The 20,827-nt window shown below is 43.2% G+C and overlaps 1 protein-coding gene across 4 annotated transcripts in view; it reads left to right on the top strand.

Moving 5' to 3' along the window:
• Positions 1–20,827, top strand: part of LOC137344446 (metabotropic glutamate receptor 4-like) — a 922,939-nt gene that overhangs the window by 863,852 nt on the left and 38,260 nt on the right. For all 4 annotated transcript variants that reach the window (XM_068007420.1, XM_068007417.1, XM_068007416.1 and 1 more), the window contains one exon: positions 20,265–20,511. In XM_068007420.1, coding sequence (XP_067863521.1) covers positions 20,265–20,511 — 247 coding nt within the window. The remainder of the gene's footprint in view (positions 1–20,264; positions 20,512–20,827) is intronic.

The raw sequence follows: 20,827 nt of genomic DNA, 5'->3' as shown, positions 1-20,827 counted from the left end.
CTGTGTTTTCAACTGCCTCACCTCCTTGGGAAAGCATCTGACCTTCACTTGGTGCATTTTGACAATGGCATAACTAAGACTGACAACTCACCACTCGTAGGAAGCAGAGATGTAAATCCATTTAACCCAACCAGTCCCTGTTGGTGTTTATCCTTCACGTGAGCAGTAGTCCTAATCCCATGCCCCCATTTCAATTCCCTATCCTTTATTCCCCTTTCCTTCAACCACCTGTCTAACCCATTCATCAATACTCACATTGGGCTCGATGTTAGCAGGGCTGTGGGTTCGCGGCGGGGGGGCTATTGGGAGCATGGGTAACGCGCCCGGTGAAATTAGTCAGCCACCCGCACAATCGCAGCCCAATTGGATCCACTTACCTGGTCTTCCGGGTTCCCCACTGCTGATCTGCGCGTCAGGCGGGCTGCGCATGCGCAGTAAGATCTGTCAGCTGGAGGAGCTCTATTTAAAGGGGCAGTCCTCCACTGACAGATGCTGCAACAAATAGAAAAAATTACAGCATGGAGCAGCCCAGGGGGAAGGCTGCTCCCAGTTTAATGACGCCTCACTCCAGGTATCAATAGATGGGGTGAGGAGGAGGGGGAGGACAGAGATCTTCCCCCCCGGCGGGCGGGAGGAAGCGGCCTGCCTCTGCCACCAGGAAGGCCTGGCTCGAGGTGGCAGAGGAGGTCACCTGCACCACCAACATATCACACACCTGCATACAGTGCAGGCGGCGCTCCAATGACCTCAGTAGGTCAGCCAAAGTGAGTACACTTACTCATTCCCCTACACTCCATCTGCCACATCACCGCCCCCACCCCACATCTCCTTCTGCACTGCCAACACTACTCTGTCACATCACCCCTCATACCCACTCAAACCTCATCCTCATTTTACCTGCACTTACTCACCTCGCCAGTACTCATCCTGCCACTGCCACTCAACCCAATCCTCATACAATCTCATGGCTCTATCTCATACTCACCCTCTCGTGCATCTCTTTCACGGTCAGCCTCACTCAACCTGCCACTACCTGTGCTGCAGCAACAGGGCATGCATCACATATGTGCAGTAGGCAGCGTAAGGCAAACGTGTCGTGAGCATGAAGGGGATGCAGAAGGGTGTTTGAGGGTTTGTCATGGGTGTTACTTATATTGAATTTCTGACCAACTCACATCACATATTATATTGGCACCACTGCTGCCACGTCTTTGCGAATCTTGTCTGGTTTGTGCAATAATGCCCTTTCCTGAGGATCACTATGAAGACCCACAACTGATGCCACCCATTGTGTCACTGCAGTGTGGGTGTAGGTGTATTTGCAGGGCTCTTTTGTGCAGACGACTGAGAGACGTCGGCAATGTCCCCGGTGGCACCCTGGAAGGATGCGGAGGAGAAGTTGTTGAGGGCAGTGGTGACTTTGACAGCGACAGGTAAGAAGATGGTGCTCGGGCCAGCCGGGAGCAGCTTGGCATGAAGGAGGCTGCAGATGTCCACGACTACGTGTCGAGTGACTCTGAGCCTCCGTGTGCACTGCTGCTCAGAGAGGTCCAGGAAGCTGAGCCTCGGTCTGTGGACCCTGTGGCGAGGGTAGTGCCCTCTGCGACGCATCTCTCTCTGCGGTAGCCATCCCTCCTGCTGTACAGGTGGATATGTCACAGCACTCTGTTGTGGAGCTCCACGTGTCAGAGGTGGACGGCGTGGATGGTGAGGCTGGTGAGGCTGGTGATGCTGTTCGCCCTCCGAGGAGGTCATGACTGCAGCTACGGCGGCCCCCATCCGGAAGATGTACATCTGAGGGGGTCCGCAAGGTAAGTACATGTCTCTGGACCCCGGGGTAAGTGTGCAAGTTGGTGACTTTGATTGTCAGGAGGAGGGTGGTGGATGCCAAACTTAGTCCCAAGTGACAGAGTGGCCTCCTGCAATGAGTGAGGGTCTCCCCACACCCACCTGTCAAATGGACCTTTGCAGCTGCCACAGGCTGACTGCTGCAACAGGTCCATTTGAACCGGGAGTGTTTCCCCCAGTATGGGAAACAGTCCCAGTTTTCTATAAAATCCCACCCCTCCTCACATAATCCCTTAATCAGGTCAGTTAATGACCTGAACAAGCAAGATAAATACTTTTAAGTGGTATCCCGCTGGCTTTAATTGCCTGCGGGATTCCCACCATCGGGGGCTGCACGCGCACGCTGGCGCGTCAGTGGGGAACCCGGAAGTGGGCGGGTTGAAGCCGGGCTCCGGACCCACTCCGGGATTCTCCGATTTTTGGAGCCCCCCCGCCAGGAACGCACCCGATAGCGGGTGCTAAAATGATGCCCATGGTCTCCGCTTCAATCACTAACTCTGATAACCTCACATCCCTGTGTGTAAAAAAATAAGTTTATCCTGCTCTCAGTCCTAAATCTCATACATTTAACCTTGTATCTCTATCCCCTTATTCTTGCCTCCTCAACCAGAGGAAACTGTCTGTTTCTATTGATGCAGTCCCATCCCTTCATAATTTTAAACACTTCTATCAAATCACTGCTTCATCTCCTCTGTTCTAATGAATACAGCCCCAATTTTTCAAGTTCATGTACAGCAAGGAAGGGCTCCAGTGTGCTGGTCATTGCCTCCTCCAAAACGTACAACTGTGCAGTCGAAATCTCACATCTTTAGCCATGAAGATTAGGATTTTATTTAAAAAATCAGAGATATTTGTCAGATGTAATAACAATAGTTGCACTCACACTTAAGTGTAACCTTAGATCTAACGATCTGACAAAAATTTAAAGATATTTGCAGAGATATTACATTAATTCACAATAATGTATGCCAGCCATAGAACTGGCAGCAAATTAAATCTCGATAAACTTGCAGTGTTGGTGTCACGTTATTAATCTGTCAATATAAATTTCATCACATATCAACACCACTGACAACTACCATTGGCATAGAGATGACTTTGGCCCAGATTTTGCTGCCAAAATAACAGCAAATTTAATGGCAGTCGTCGTGTTTAATTTGTACATCTCCCAGCAACTTGTGGTGAGGAAGAGATACCTTGTGAATTGCGAATCGCCACAATTTTCTGGATGATTTGCGCTGCTCCGCCGTTAGCCTCGCGAAAACAGCAGCTCGCCCTCAACCTCCCTGTGAGTTTCATGAAATTGCTACATCTGTGCATTAATTGCCAATTAGACTTGCCGCAGAAAGTTAGGGCTGCTACTTAACAACATAAGGACGTTTTTAATGAGGAGATTTATGTTCCTGCAATGCCAATCAACCTCGCTGGCCCATAAAGGGAACAATTTAAACTGTGGTATCTCAGTCATACAGGTAGTAAATTGTTTTTAGAGATTTGTAAAATTTTAAATTTGTAAATGATTTTCTTACTTTTCCTTTCTGTCTCTTTTTCTCTCTCACTCTTAGTCCAATCTTTCTTTCCCTCTATTTCTCTTTCTGTACCTGATTGACTCTAATTCACCCTATTTCCTTCTCCGTCGTTTCTCTGTTTCTTTCTCAATCCTTAAATCTTATTGGTTAAGGAGGTAGTCTGTTGGTCCCGTCGTTCACTAAGGTCCCAAATGCCCCATTGCCCTCGCTATCCGTTATCAGCTTGCGCATCCAGCAACTTACAGTTTGAGCTGAAGGCTGAGGGAAAAAGCCTAATGAATGAGGCACGCTGTGAGATGCCCCGTTCCAACAAAATCTGGGCTTTTATCTTTTCAACTCTGAACTCCATTGAATTACTGTCTCATAAATGCTCCTAGTTGTATATCGATTCTGTACATACAGTATGTATTATTTTGCTGTGGCCAAAACTAGAACAAAATATTGTTCACTTTCTGTTTCTGAGAGGCAGTTCACTCCCTCACGTCCCAGTGTGCTTCACTCTTAGACCTATAAAAGTAAGGATGATACAGTTGAATGGATGTAATACTAATATCCTCGAATACGATGGAACATGAAAGGAAATAAGCTAGCTTCAAGCATTTCCTAAGAATGTCCTATATTTATTATTTGATGCAATGGTGAAATAAATGCTCAATTTTAAGATTTCCACTCTGCTGATCACAGTTGCAAAAGAACAGTGAAGCACAGCTGAAGTTATTTAATCCTCCCTCTCTACATGCCTAGGCTCTTGGTCAGGCCCCTGGGTTTCATATAAAAATGAATGCACTGAAACTGTAAACCATTCATTTCTTATAAAAAGGGATCAAGTTGAGTGTTTGCAGCTGAATATTAATAGTGTGGATTATTTACCTCGATCTGCACCGACAAGACTTGTGTGTGCTTCTGAATGACTTGGGGATTCTTCACCATTTTCAATATTTGCAGAAGTGTAGGAAAGAATACTGCTTTTGACCTGTGCTGCCACACAAGTGTCTTTGTGGATGTTGGCATCTTAGAACAAACTCTATTCCAGTCTACATTTCAGTCTAAAAATTTCATTCCTTGCCTCCTGTAACATTTACAGACTTGTGTTGAAAATGTGACAGTGCCTAAAAGTGTGTCTGATTTAAATGTGTTTGTGTGTATACAGGCTTACCAGGGTAAAAGTGGTGGTAGGAAAGTGAATTATTTCCAGTATGCACCTAGTTTCAGCATCAAGCATTTTTAGGTCTGAAAATTATATAACCTTTCAATGGTGTGCAGCTTATTTTTCCATTCATTGCAATTGCCAAATTAATCAATTGGTGCCAGATACTTGCCCACTGTTACACTGGGAATTGGATTGATATGAGCCAGATTGTATTTCACATAGGATTTTTCACAGATATACACTGTTGTAGCTTTTATCTGGGTAATATTTTAAAGAGCGAGGGGACAGGATTAAAAAAGAATGGTAAATATTTATCAGCTCATCAAAATTAATATATTGTCAGTGCGAAGGATAAACTTTTTCTCCCACTTTTTCCACTTTCAGTGCTAAGTAATCCCAGGTGAGGGATATCATTGTCCAGATGCAGGACAAGTCTCCCTTTACCATCTCTCAACATGTACCTTATTTATTCCTCCCTGAGAGGAGCACCTTTTACTGCATGAGGGTTGCATTTCCATGTCCATTCTTTGATACCAATTTTTGCTGTCTTATGGATAATTTTGTGCTATAGATGTGTGCCCTGTAGGAACTGGGCAGATACTGCCTGAAACTCATTTCACTTAGTACTCTTACAGGAGAAACTTTTCATTTTATTAGGCCGAAATGGATTTGAACTGCCTGATTTTGTTCTCATATTAGGGAACCATAAAAGCAGGAGAGATTACACAAATTGGGATTGTATTCTCAAGAGTTTAGAAGGTTAAGGGATGATCTGATCGAAGTTTATAAGATATTAAGGGGAACAGATAGGGTGGATAGAGAGAAACTATTTCCACTGGTTGGGGATTCTCGGAGTAGGGGGCACAGTCTAAAAATTAGAGCCAGACCATTCAGGAGCGAGATTAGAAAACATTTCTACACATAAGGGTGGTAGAAGTTTGGAACTCTCTTCCGCAAACAGCAATTGATACTAGCTCAATTGCTAAATTTAAATCTGAGATAGATAGCTTTTTGGCAACCAAAGGTATTAAGGGATATGGGCCAAAGGCAGGTATATGGAGTTAGATCACAGATCAGTCATGATCTTATCAAATGGCGGAGCAGGCACGAGGGGCTGAATGGCCTACTCCTGTTCCTATGTTCCCATAATCTGGTGAGAAACCTGTTGAGGTACTCCTGTTGTGCTAAGGTATCATTTTCCTTGACATCCAGTTATAACCAAGCATCAATCAAATAGTTACATAAACTAAATGGGCTGTTAATGATCCAATTGAGGATCAAAAGCTGGCATAAAAACTCTGGTTTTACGCTGCATTCATTGAAATTGAATAAATACAAAATAAAATGCTTTGCATCTAGGAGAGAAGGGAGAGAAAGATTCATATCTGTTACTGGCACAACTACAATTACTGGAAGAATATGAAACACAACTGGTCAAAGGATCCTATTGTCAACCTGCTGATGTTTGTCTTTTTTTATTTGAATTGCCTTATATGACTAAAAAAATACATTTAGCCACTTAGATACATAGATACAGGATTTAGAAAATCTTTTAAACACATATAGGTCAGGCTTGGCAGTAGCACTATTTAGAATCCAAACTTTCTAGTTTAGTTTAAACTGGATCCTTGCATTACCTTTCTCCATCAATTGATTTAAATGGATAATACCAATCTTGGCTTTGGTACAGATATTTTTTGATCAAATTGGACCCCGGGCCTTTCCATATAAATTAATGAGGCTGATTTATTTAGGAAAACGGGGATCTGAGGTGTCTTAAGATGTGCCCAAAAATGCAAAATGTGACAAGAACCCTAAAATTGGTTATAATGTCGTTCTATCCACAAGATTATCAGCCTGTTGTGAATTATGCACCAGGTATAGAGATTGTTGAACAAAGGGACATTGCTTCATGGCACAGGAGAATGGAAAGCATGGTTGAAATGAAAAGATAAGCAAATTAAGGGAAGTGAAATTGGGGGAGAGAGATAGAAGGGAAACATAAGAAGGTAAAAAGAGAGAAACAAATCTGTGTCCCCATTTTTTTCAAATATATGGTGCTGAGAACGAGTAAGAATCTATAGAATGATAGAAGTTTACAACATGGAAACAGGCCCTTCGGCCCAACATGTCCATGTCGCCCAGTTTATACCACTAAGCTAGTCCCAATTGCCTGCACTTGGCCCATATCCCTCTATACCCATCTTACCCATTGTAACCGTCCAAATGATTTTTAAAAGACAAAATTGTACCCGCCTCTACTACTGCCTCTGGCAGCTCATTCCAGACATTCACCACCCTTTGAGTGAAAAAATTGCCCCTCTGGACCCTTTTGTATCTTTCCCCTCTCACCTTAAATCTATGCCACCTCGTGATAGTCTCCCCTACCTTTGGGAAAAGATTTTGACTATCTACCTTATCTATGCCCCTCATTATTTTATAGACTTCTATAAGATCACCCCTAAACCTCCTACTCTCCAGGGGAAAAAGTCTCAGTCTATCCAACCTCTCCCTATAAGTCAAACTATCAAGTCCCGGTAGCATCCTAGTAAGTCTTTTCTGCACTCTTTCTAGTTTAATAATATCCTTTCTATAATAGGGTGACCAGAACTGTACACAGTATTCCAAGTGTGGTCTTGTACAACTTCAACAAGACATCCCAACTCCTGTATTCAATGTTCTGACCAATGAAACCAAGCATGCTGAATGCCTTCTTCACCACCCTATCAACCTGTGACTCCACTTTCAAGGAGCTATGAACTTGTACTCCTAGATCTCTTTGTTCTATAACTCTCCCCAACGCCCTACCATTAACGGAGTAGGTCCTGGCCCGATTCGATCTACCAAAATGCATCACCTCACATTTATCTAAATTAAACTCCATCTGCCCTTCATCGGAACACTGGCCCAATTTATCAAGATCCCGTTGCAATCCTAGATAACCTTCTTCACTGTCCACAATGCCACCAATATTGGTGTCATCTGCAAACTTACTAACCATGCCTCCTAAATTCTCATCCAAATCATTAATATAAATAACAAATAACAGCGGACCCAGCACCGATTCCTGAGGCACACCGCTGGTCACAGGCCTCCAGTTTGAAAAACAACCCTCTACAACCACCCTCTGTCTTCTGTCGTCAATCCAATTTTGTATCCAATTGGCTACCTCACCTTGGATCCCGTGAGATTTAACCTTATGTAACAACCTACCATGCGGTACCTTGTCAAAGGCTTTGCTGAAGTCCATGTAGACCACGTCTACTGCACAGCCCTCATCTATCTACTTGGTTACCCCTTCAAAAAACTCAATCAAATTCGTGAGACATGATTTTCCACTCACAAAACCATGCTGACTGATCCTAATCAGTCCCTGCCTCTCCAAATGCCTGTAGATCCTGTCTTTCAGAATACCCTCGAACAACTTACCCACTACAGATGTCAGGCTCACCGGTCTGTAGTTCCCAGGCTTTTCCCTGCCGCCCTTCTTAAACAAAGGCACAACATTTGCTACCCTCCAATCTTCAGGCACCTCACCTGTAGCTGTCGATGATTCAAATATCTCTGCTAGGGGACCCGCAATTTCCTCCCTAACCTCCCATAACGTCCTGGGATACATTTCATCAGGTCCCGGAGATTTATCTACCTTAATGCGCATTAAGACTTCCAGCACCTCCCTCTCTGTAATATGTACACTCCTCAAGACATCACTATTTATTTCCCCAAGTTCCCTAACATCCATGCCTTTCTCAACCATAAATACCGATGTGAAATATTCATTTAGGATCTCACCCATCTCTTGTGGTTCCGCACATAGATGACCTTGTTGATCCTTAAGAGGCCCTCCTCTCTCCCTAGTTACTCTTTTGCCCTTTATGTATTTGTAGAAGCTCTTTGGATTCTCCTTTGCCTTATCTGCCAAAGCAATCTCATGTCCCCTTTTTGCCCTCCTGATTTCTCTCTTAACTCTACTCCGGCAATCTCTATACTCTTCAAGGGATCCACTTGATCCCAACTGTCTATGCATGTCATATGCCTCCTTCTTCTTTTTGACTAAGGCCTCAATCTCCCGAGTCATCCAAGGTTCCCTACTTCTACCATCCTTGCCCTTCACTTTATAAAGGAATGTGCTTACCCTGAACCCTGGTTAACACACTTTTGAAAGCCTCCCACTTACCAGACGTCCCTTTGCCTGCCAACAGACTCTCCCAATCAACTTTTGAAAGTTCCTGTCTAATACCATCAAAATTGGCCTTTCCCCAATTTAGAATTTTAACTTTTGGGCCAGACCTATCATTCTCCATAGCTATCTTAAAACTAATGGAATTATGATCACTGGTCCCAAAGTGATCCCTCACAAACACTTCTGTCACCTGCCCTTCCTTATTTCCCAAGAGGAGGTCAAGTTTTGCCCCCTCTCTAGTCGGGCCATCCACATACTGAATGAGAAATTCCTCCTGAATACACTCAACAAATTTCTCTCCATCCAAGCCCCTAATGCTATGGCTGTCCCAGTCAATGTTGGGAAAGTTAAAGTCCCCTACTATTACCACCCTATTTTTCTTGCAGCTGTCTGTAATCTCCTTACATATTTGCTCCTCAATTTCCCGTTGACTATTTGGGGGTCTGTAGTACAATCCTAACAAAGTGATCTCTCCCTTCTTATTTTTCAGTTCTACACATATATACTCCGTGGGCGAACCCTCGGATATATCCCCTCTCACTACTGCAGTGATGTTCTCCCTAATCAAGAACGCAACTCCCCCTCCTCTCTTACCTCCTGCTCTATCTTTCCTATAGCATCTGTACCCTGGAACATTAAGCTGCCATTCCTGCCCCTCCCTTAGCCATGTTTCAGTAATAGCTATAACATCCCAGTCCCATGTACCCATCCATGCCCTGAGTTCATCTGCCTTGCCCATCAGACTTCTTGCATTGAAATAAATGCAGTTTAATCTAGACTTCCCTTGGTCTTTGCCCTGCTTTCTCAGACCATCTGTCCGGTCATGTTTTGTACACTCTCCCTTACTGCCTTTTGTTTCTGTCACCACTTTACTTCCCACTGACTTCCTGCATCGGTTCCCATCCCCCTGCCACATTAGTTTAAACCCTCCCCAACAGCACTAGCAAACACTCCCCCCAGGACATTGGTTCCAGTCCTGCCCAGATGCAGACCGTCCAATTTGTACTGGTCCCACCTCCCCCAGAACCGGTTCCAATGGCCCAGGAATTTGAATCCCTCCCTCTTGCACCATCTCTCAAGCCACGTATTCATCCTAGCTATCCTGTCATTCCTACTCTGACTAGCCCGTGGCACTGGTAGCAATCCTGAGATTACTACCTTTGAGGTCCTACTTTTTAGTTTAACTCCTAACTCCCTAAATTCAGCTTGTAGGACCTCATCCCGTTTTTTACCTATATCGTTGGTACCTATATGCACCACGACAACTGGCTGTTCACCCTCCCCCTCCAGAATGTCCTGCAGCCGCTCCGAGACATCCCTGACCCTTGCACCAGGGAAGCAACATACCATCCTGGAGTCTCGGTTGCGTCCGCAGAAACGCCTGTCTATTCCCCTTACAATCGAGTCCCCTATCACTATAGCTCTGCCACTCTTTTTCCTGCCCTCCTGTACAACAGAGCCAGCCACGGTGCCATGAACCTAGCCGCTGTCACCTTCCCCTAGTGAGCCATCTCCCCCAACAGTATCCAAAACGGTATACCTGTTTTGGAGGGAGATGACCGCAGGGGACCCCTGCACTGCCTTCCTACTCTTCCTCTGTCTGTTGGTCACCCATTCACTATCTCCCTCAGTAATTTTTATCTGTGGTGTGACCAACTCACTGAACGTGCTATCCACGACTTCCTCAGCATCGCAGATGCCCCAAAGTGAGTCCATCCGCAGCTCCAGAGCCGTCAAGCGGTCAAACAGTAGCTGCAGCTGGACACACTTCCCGCAGGTGAAGGAACCAGGGACACAGGAAGGATCCCTGAATTCCCACATCCCACAAGAGGAACATGACACGGGTCTGGGATCTCCTGCCATGACTTAACCCTTAAGTTAGCTTAACAACAACTACAATGTTAAAAAAAAAGGAAAGAAAAACTACTTACCAGTCACCAGCCAATCACTTACCTGTTGGCTGTGACTTCGTGCCTCCAGCAGCTGCAGTAGCTCGATCCTCCTCCTTGTCAACTTGCTTGCCCTCCTCACAGTGCCTCCTTTTTTTTTGGTTAGAGGAGGGAGGGAAACACAAGTGTAGTGTTTCGGGTTTAACTGCTCCTCGACACCAGTTCTTCTGCTACCCACTGTTCAGTGGAGGTGACTTAGCCGACTTCTCCCAGAATGCCCCTCTGTCTCCTCTGCGTTGTCTTTGTCTTGTCTGAATAATACAAGTTCAAACCGAACAGTCAGGCTGAGACCTGTTTACTCACCTCAAACAAAATGTTTGTAATATTGTTGATAAAGGACAGGTGTCTTCTGTTGTATCTTACTTGAAGTAACAGCATGATGGATGTTATAAGGAATAATTAGCTTTTCTGTTGGAAATAGTTCTGGAATTAATAAAAGTAGACTCAATTCTGTAAAACAAAAATAGTAACCATGAACTAGCACAAGCAAAGATAAACATCAGCCAGGCAAATATCAACTGTGATATTATCCATTCCATAGGGGGAAGTATGGAAAGCAGGCAATTACATCAACAATAATTTCAACATGGAAATTATAATACCATTATAATTAATTGGTCGTCTTATGTGCAATTATGCAGATACTCTAACCTTGTCAGTGACCTCTAAAGCTATTATATAATTACATGAAGTTTTTATTAAAATTCACCACAACTGTTTTTCTTTTCTATTAAAACGGAAATCCGAAATCCAAAATAAGTGCCCTTAATGGAGTAATATATTCCCAGTTGCTAACTGATTTGATCGCACAGTCTGCTGCATCAATATTGATCAATTAATCTTCTGAGAACTGAAACACTCTTGACCATTTTAACCTTCAGCGCACACTTTTAATGTAGAATATTATAAAGTAAAAATTACAGAACTCTACACAACTGTAAATTTTTGGAATTGACTAAATCATACCAATCTTTTCACCCAATGTCAAAGAAAAATACTGCAGATGCTGAAAATCTGAAATAAAATCAGAAAATGCTGGAAATACTCTGCAAGTCAGGCAGCATATGTGGAGAAAGAAACAGAGATAACAGGCTTGATTTTAAAAGTAAAAAACGGGTGGGTTAGGGGCGGGAGGCATTGAAAATTGTCACCATTTCAGAACGGCTCCAACCCGCCCATTTCCAATTTTCATGGGGGCAGACATCCAACCTGCACCCAGGAAGTGGGTTGGGCCTTAAAACCTTTCAAGGAAGCTTCAGGCTTCCATTTTTAACTAATTCCCCATTTCAACCTGGGGGGCCGAGATTCCCAGGCCTTCTGTTGTACGCCTCGTGAAAGGTGGCGAGAAGGCCCGAGACTGCTGGTAAGTGCCTAGAAAGGCACAGCTGATGGGCCTTGAGGAGCAGGAGTGCTTCCCCGAGGCCCAACAACGCTACCTGCACCGACGCCCCAACCCCACCCTGATCGCGGACCCCTGACCCCCCGATCGTGGACCCCCACCAATTGCGGATCCCCAACCCCAACCACCCCCGACACTGTTCATCCGATCCCCCGACTCCGATCCCCCAACCCCGAACCCCGATCCCCCTCCCCTCCCCTCCCCTCCCCCTCAATGACCGCAGACCCCCACGATGACCCCCGATCCTGCCCCATGACTGGCCCCCGATCCCATCCCCCATGACTCACGACCCCGTGCCCACCTATGCCCCCCGTTTACTCCCCCCCCCCCACTCCATCCATGCAAACAAAGACTTACCTGCAGACGTCCTCTCCCTGGCTCGTCTCCCATCCGATTGAGATGAGCCTGTCAATCAGCCGGTCAGCCAGATGGGAAACCGAGAAAAAAAATAAAAGATGTCCTTATGTCAAAATCGTAAGGACGTCCGGGAAACCCGTACTAATGGGTTTCCCGACCTCAAATTGAACCCCCACCTGACGAAGGGTCATCGACCTGAAACGTTAACTCTGTTTCTTTCTTCACGGATGCTGCCTGACTTGTTGAGTATTTCCAGCATTTTCTGTTTTTATTTTCACCTAATGTTTATGTTTTGGAGACAGAACCTCAAGTTCAGATCTTAAGTGGTTGGAATATGGGTAATTTTTCAGGTCAGTAGAAAGCAATGTTAAAAGAGGAAGGGTATCAGGAAATTGGGAAGAAATTATTTCTTTGGCTCCCGGTTGGCATCCAGCATCTTTTCGGTGAGTGGAAAGTGCTCTCATACAGAGTATGCGAAAGCTTCATTACCATAGGCAATCTTTTGTAAATTATCTTGAACGGAATTGTCATCTGATTTCCTGTTCTTTCCAATGTAATTATACAGTGCACATAGCCTGGCCATATAGAGTGGACATAAAGAATATGACTCTCCATAGGAAAGAATTGTTAAAGGCACAGAAATTAGTTTTTTTTTGGGGGGGGGATTTTTTTTTGCATATTTTTCCATTTTCTTTAATCAAAACATGTAGAAAATAAGTTCTAAAGAAGGGCTGGGCCCAAAACATTGCTCTCTCCACACATGCTGACTCACCTGCTGTATATGTCCATCATTTTCTGTTTTATTATGTAGAAAATGTTTATGTTAATAGAGAAACACCCAAATATTGCCTTCAGAATCATCGCAAAGCTACTTGTAAATGAAGAATTTACAAGAGCTCAACACCACAGAAAGATCATTAAAGAAGGAGGAGAATCTAGAAAGTCGCTCCTGGACTTTCACTGCAGCCCAGTCAGTGACATGCCTTCCAACTGTAAGATACAGATACCTATTTGTCAAATCAAGTTAAAATTAATGATGGGTGTTGCTTTCAAAATGCCCCAGTTATAGTATTTAATGCTTGGAATGTGAGAGGACATTCAACAGTTCGAAAAATACCCCATGTGCAGACCCCATACCAGTCAGTTCCTTGTACATGGGGCGCATCTGACAGAAATACGGAGGCATGTTGAATCAGGTAAATGAACAAGGGGAGCATGATGACAAACTAGGAGAGGCAGTGGAATCAGAGGAGCTAGCTCAGATACCACAGAATGAGTTGGAGCAAGTATGTAAGTCGGCAGAACAATGGCAGATAAAATTTACTGCAGGAAAGTGTAAAGTGCTGTACATAAGGAAAAAAATAGACAACACGTATACTTCATGAGTGGCGTGAAATGGCTGAGGATGAAGCTAAAAGAGACCTAGGAGCGTTAGAGAGTTGACGCTAAACATGTCCAACCAGCAGCAATCAGCAAAGCCAACAGGATGTTGAACTACATAGGCAAAACAATAGACTACTTAATCAGAGAAGATAATGATCAAATGTTATAGTGGTCTGTTCAGACTACATCTTGAATATGGCATCCAGTTTTGGGTGAGACAATGGGATGAAAATTGGGTGGGTAATCCCCTCCCTCTGTTTATCGCCCGAGCAGTGAAGGTGAAAATTACCTCTTATTTTCTTAAAGTATCTAAACTGATATCTATTTAAATGAGGGTGTTAACCTGTTAAAGTAGAAACCAAAGGTATTTCATACAAAGATATTAGCATCCTTGTTAATAATATGGCACAATGTAATTTCAAATCCCACATGTATCATGAGACCTTAGCTACAGTACTGAGTGTTAGGATGTACTTTTTCAACCAAAATTTCTCTTGAAATAGAGAGTGAGACAAAGAGATTAACAAAATTACATTTATAAATTTGAAATTAAGCTAGCTCTTGTAGCAAATTAATCCAACGTAGTAAAGTGTTGAGGGCTTTCCTTCAGTAGAAATGTCTAAAAGTTGGCCGACAGATTGTAATAAGAGCTTCAAGGAGCTAATTTAACCTTAAGGAGTTCATTTCCTTTATACCCTGGTTTTAGTACGCTGGTTAATGTGTTTGCTTTAAATTCGTGTCTGCACTTAATAGTTGTTTTAAAAATGGGTTAATGATTCCATTATAGTAGCACAGGCAGGAATGTATAGTGAATGGATTTACCAGTGTGCGAAAGCTAATGCGCAGATGAAATCAAACCTTTAAATATTTTATTTCTTGGGAAAAATATCACTTTAGAGATTTTAATATTTGCATGAAAAATATGTTTGTTACAAAATAGAATACTTGAGAATGAGTTTCCTTATCCCAGTAGCAAATCACAGTATATTCAAAAATCACTATTTTATTTATTTTAGAATTGTTTCTAAAAGATCTGCACCCTTTAGTAGAAAAAATATCATATACAGTATAGTGTCACTTCACCCAGTTCTGTAACTATACGGTATCTTATTTCAATAAACTTAATTACAGGTTTGGACAGGAGGAAAGCAGATAGCATTTCACAGTGTAGCAATAGTCTTTCTTTACAAATTCAGGCTCAAAAGTGATTGTTCTTATTCATATCTCAAATCTACAGAGGGAAAAAAAAATCTTTAGAAATTAAGTGGGGCACAACACATTACACCTGGGTTTTTGTCATTTGAATTTTAAGTCTCTGCTTGCATTGACAGAACAAGAGCCAATGAGTATTCCCACTCTTGTGCTTTAGATATAATTATTTCCAGCGATATGACTTATTATAGTGAAGGCGATTTTGCTCAACACTTTTCGTTGTGTGCTCAGACATTTATAACAAAATCAGTTTGTAAATTTGTAAACTGACAGTTCTATCAGTGCTCTAGTGCTAGTGACCTGCATATAGATAAGCACGTTCTATTGCAGCAAGCCAACTAGATATTCGGTGTAAGAAGCTGCAGCAACAGATTTCCTGTGTATTATGCCAACCAGGTGATGTAAAAATGTGACCAGAATAAATCACTGAAGTGCTTATTTGTAAAGTTAATTTCTGCAAGAAAACATAAAATCAATTCAGGTGGACCTAATTCCATCTTTAATGCTTATAACAAAACATTGCATAATGTTTAGGGCTGAATAATCAACAGAAAAGTCTAATAGATGAATATTATGTCATATGTCTGGAATGCACTGCCTGAAAGGGTAGTGGAAAAAGATTCAATAGAAACTTTCAAAAGAGAATTAGATAGATACATGAAAAGGAAACATTTGCAGGGCTTTGGGGAAAGAGCAGTGGAGTGTGAGTAAGTGAATAGCTCTTTCAAAGAGCTGGCACAGGCACGGTGGGCTGAATGGCCTCCTTCTGTGCTGTATGATTGTATGATAAAAGCCTTGAACAGAAAAGTAACTTATAAATTATTAATTGATATAATTTGTAATTTGCACACATTTTGGCATCAGGGAGAGACAGTTGTACTAACCTTAGATATAGAAGCTATGGATATAGACTGGAAAGAGTTTGTGGTTTGAATGTGTATCGAAGGCCCATGAGGGAAAGATAATTGAGACCAAGGAGTGGAGGATAAGCATGCATGGAACAGTGGCAGGGTTGGGGTGGAAAAGGTATGTTGCATGAGAATACCTGGGGGTAAGGGGAGGAGAGCATGACATAAACCAGTGAATAGCAGAGAGGAACTGAGATGTCAAAATGTAGGAAGAGAGCAGAGGCATGGGTCTGGCAGCAGGTTGGGGAAGACAATTGTAAATATGCACTGTGGTATAAGGAGTAGTAGGAGGATGAGGGAGATGCCCATCAATGGCTGACAAAAGAGGAGAGGTCAGAGGTTAGCAGAAGATGATGAACAGAGTTACCTTAGTGAAAGGTCAAAGAGCAGCTGCCATCAATAGGTGGGTAGCAGTGATATAATGGAGCCAAGGACACGTCAAAAGGCGGCAGTGAGAGGTATAATGGCATGTGTATACACAGAAGGAGCAAAGTGGCAGAAAAGTCACAAATCTGTAATGGAAAGGGAAGTCATGGAGGAAGGCCAGAAAATATTGGGAGGAAAACCCTAAGAAAATATGTAACATGGGGGAACGGAGGAAAAGTCAACCCAAGGACCTGAGCTAGATGTAGGCCGCATGGGAGAGATTCTTGGAGGTGTTTTTAAAATAATTTATAGGTAAGTATATTGATAAGTTTGGTAATTTTTTTCAGAATGTGTTTTTTTATGTCTTTATTATGTTAGACCCTTACTTTTAGTACTATTAACCTTACTGTTAGTGAGAAAGAATGATGGGGGGACTGAATAATATTTTTTGAAAATCCTGAGTAATTTGATTTGTTCAACTACTTGATAATTGGTATGTTACACACTTGAAGTGAGGTGAGAGTGACTGCCCTTGACATCAAGGCAGCATTTGACCGAGTGTGGCACCAAGGAGCCCGAGTAAAATTGAAGTCAATGGGAATCAGGGGGAAAACTCTCCAGTGGCTGGAGTCTTACCTAGCACAAAGGAAGATGTTAGTGGTTGTTGGAGACCAATCATCTCAGCCCCAGGACACTGCTGCAGGAGTTCCTCAGGGCAGTGTCCTAGGCCCAACCATCTTCAGCTGCTTCATCAATGACCTTCCCTCCATCATAAGATCAGAAGTGGGGATGTTTGCTGATGATTGCACAATGTTCAGTTCCATTCACGACCTCTCAGATAATGAAGTAGTCTATGCCTGCATGCTGTAAGACCTGGACAACATCCAGGCTTGGTCTGATAAGTGGCAAGTAACATTCGTGCCAGACAAGTGCCAGGCAATGACCATCTCCCACAAGAGAGTCTAACCACCTCCCCTTGACATTCAATGGCATTACCATCGCCGAATCCTCCACCATAAACATCCTGGGGGTCAGGAACTTAATTGGACCAGCCACATAACTACAGTGGTTACAGAGCAGGTCAGAGGCTGGGTATTCTGTGGTGAGTGACTCACCTCCTGACTCCCCAAAGCCTTTCCACCATCTACAAGGCACAAGTCAGGAGTGTGATAGAATACTCTCCACTTGCCTGGATGAGTGCAGCTCCAACAACACTCAAGAAGCTCGACACCATCCAGGACGAAGCATCCCACTTGATTGGCACCCCATCCACCACCTTAAACATTCACTACCTCCACCACTGGCGTACCAAGGCTGCAGTGTGTACCACATTCAACTCCATGTCACACACCATCCTGACTTGGAAATATGTCACCGGTCCTTCACCTTCACTGGGTCAAAATTCTGGAACTCCCTACCTAACAGTACTGTGGGAGAACCTTCACCACATGGACTGCAGCGGTTCAAGAACGTGGCTCACCACTACCTTCTCAAGGGCAATTAGGGATGTGCAATAAATGCTGGCCTTGACAGTGACGCCCACATCCCATGAATGAATTACAAATAACTTGTTGAGTTGTGATTGTTTGCTGCTTATCAATATTGCATTTTAGCCAATGAAATGCAAATATATATCTGAAGACTTGAATGGTTACAGTATCGTACTGAAGTGCCCACTTCCAACCTCCCCTTCCACTCCAATGTCCTTGAACGTGTTGTCGACTCCCAAATCCGTGCCCATCTTTCTCGCAATTCCATATTTGAACCTTTCCAATCAGGTTCCCGTCCTTGCCACAGCCCTTATCAAAGGCACAAATGAAATGCAATGTGACTTTGACCACGGTGTACGATTCCTCCTCATCTTTCTTGGCCTCTCTGCAGCCTTTGTCATAATCTACCACACCATCCTCTTCTAACTCCTCTCCTCCATTGTCCAACTGAGTAGGATTACCCTCGCTTGGTTCCACTTTAACTATCCAGTCGTAGCCAGAGCATCTCCTATAGTGTCTTCTTTTCTCGCCCCTACACTGTTACATTTGCAGTACCCCAATGATCTTGGACCCCATCCTATTCCTCATCTACATGCTGCCCCTTGGCAACATCATCCAAAGATATGGCATCAGGTTCCACAACTATGCTGATGACAGCCTACTCTACGTCTCCACCACCTCTCTCAACCACTTCATTGCCTCTGTATTGTCAACCTGCTTGTCCGATATCCAGTCCTGGATGAGCTGAAATTTCCCCTCGCAATTGATTCCAACCCCTTCCCCGGCCACTGTCTCAAGCTGAACCAGAATGTTTGCAACCTCGACGTCCTATTTGTTTCCAAGCTGAGCTTCTGACCCCATGTTCTTTCCATCACAAAACCTCCTGATTCCACCTCCATAACATTGCCTATCTCTGCCCCTGCCTCAGCCCATCCACTGCTGAATATTTTATCCATGCTTCGTCATCGCCAAACTCGATATTTCAATGCTAACCTGGCCGGTCTCCCTTACTCCACCCTCCATAAACTTGAACTCATCAAAATCTCTGCTGCCCGTATCCTATCCCACACTAAGTCCTGCTCACCCATCAGCCCTGTGCTTACCAACCTACATTGGCTCCTGATTGATTCTTTCAAATTTAAAATTCTCGTAGTTGTGTTGAAGTCCCTTCATGGCCTTGCCACTCACTATCTCTGTAACATCCTCCAGCCCTACAGTCCTCCAAGAACTCCTTCAATCTGGCATCCTATGCATCCCACACTCCTTTTGCCCTACCATTGGTGGCCATACCTTCAGCTGCCTAGGCCCTAAGCTCTGGAATTGCCAATTTAAACCACTCTACCTCTCTCTCCTCCTTTAAGATGCTCCTTAAAACCTACCTTTTTGACCAAACTTTTGGTCACCTGCCTTATTATCTCCTTATGTGGTTCAGTGTCAAATTTTGATTGATAATCGCTCCTGTGAATCGCCTTTAACGTCGTAAAACATCCCAAGGCGCTATATAAATGCAAGTTATTGTTATTGTTGTTAAAAGCAGTGCTGAACATACAAAAATGACGGCAGGAAGAGGCCAGCTGGTGCATCAAGCCTGTCACACAGTCATGATGCCTGGAGCCTCATGACTAGATCCTTCCCAACCCCCTGCAGGGATGTAATCTTCTAGGAGAACCCAAAAACCAAGAGCCAATAAGGGGATGCATTGTAAAAGGACTGGATAATAAGTTCAATTTTGAAAATGTCAGAAAAATGGCACAAAGGGTATTTTACTTCAACATTGGAGTTGTTAAAATGCCCAACATGATCAAAATGATAGATGCACTATTTTCAAGCATTTCAATGAACAAAATAATTCAATGTTACATTTTCTTGGTTTGTATTTTTGTGAAAAATGTTCCAAGAATAAATGAAACGAGGAAAAATAAGTCCCACCTGGTAGCCTGCCAGTTACAGTGTGCTGGTCTTAAACAATTGATCACAGATTCCATTTCAGAATTGCCTGACAGTTGAAGTTGCCAACCTCAATTTTGATGGTGTTTTTCAGTTTGCAGCCAAGCTGTTTAGTGGAGTATAATGAAATACTGGATCATTCAGGGAAGTAAAACCTTCCTGACTTATCTTCCTATGGCATTGGCTGACATTATAGAGAGGGGCACAGCTGAATGGAGTCACATGAGAATGAAGATCACAGGGGGGAAATTACGTTATAGAAAAATAACGAAGGGTTGGAATTAAAGAAAGAACAAAAGACTTGCATTTATATAGTGCCTTTCACAACCTCATGACGTCCCAAAGCGCTTTACAGCCAATGAAGTACTTTTTGAAGTGTAGTCAGTGTTTTAATGTAGGATTGGCCAGATATATGCATGTATGACCCAAACAGATTTATTAATGACAATTGCTGCAACCAAATGTACTTTTGCAAGTCAATACATTTATACAAGTGGAACGTGTTTACTGAAACATGTATTTTTTTTCTTTTATTTTTTTCAGATGTATATTCAAACCACCACTTTGACTATTTCCATAAATCTGAGTGCTTCTGTGTCGCTCGGCATGCTCTATATGCCCAAGGTTTACGTCATCCTGTTCCACCCAGAGCAGAATGTGCAGAGGCGCAAGCGCAGCCTGAAAGCTGTAGTGACTGCAGCCACAATGTCGAACAAGTTTACCCAGAAAGGAAATCTCCGTCCCAATGGAGAAGCCAAAACTGAACTATGTGAAAGTCTTGAAACCCAAGGTAAAGAATTTTTCTCCAGTTAAAATTCTGCAGTGCAAATATTAGCATATGATTATTTAACACATTCATATGAAACTAATTTGTGGAGAGATTAACCTTTCATTTTAAATGGATTACTGTCTGTCATGGCTCATAATTGTTTTGACAATTTCTCCACGGAACGGATTTGGAACAAAAAGAGTTACTTTTAAGTGTTGGGTTTTTAAAGTAAGATGTATTCACACAAGTTTAAAAAAAGGCACTGAGGCAACAGGGAATTAAAATACTATTGAATCAAACTTTGATGCTGCATTTCCACAAGCTATAAATAATAAGC

This window comes from Heptranchias perlo, chromosome 27 (assembly GCF_035084215.1).
Source record: "Heptranchias perlo isolate sHepPer1 chromosome 27, sHepPer1.hap1, whole genome shotgun sequence".
Lineage (NCBI taxonomy): Eukaryota > Metazoa > Chordata > Chondrichthyes > Hexanchiformes > Hexanchidae > Heptranchias > Heptranchias perlo.
The sequence above is the reverse complement of the archived record's forward strand: the minus strand, read 5'-3'. Positions and strand labels throughout refer to the sequence as shown.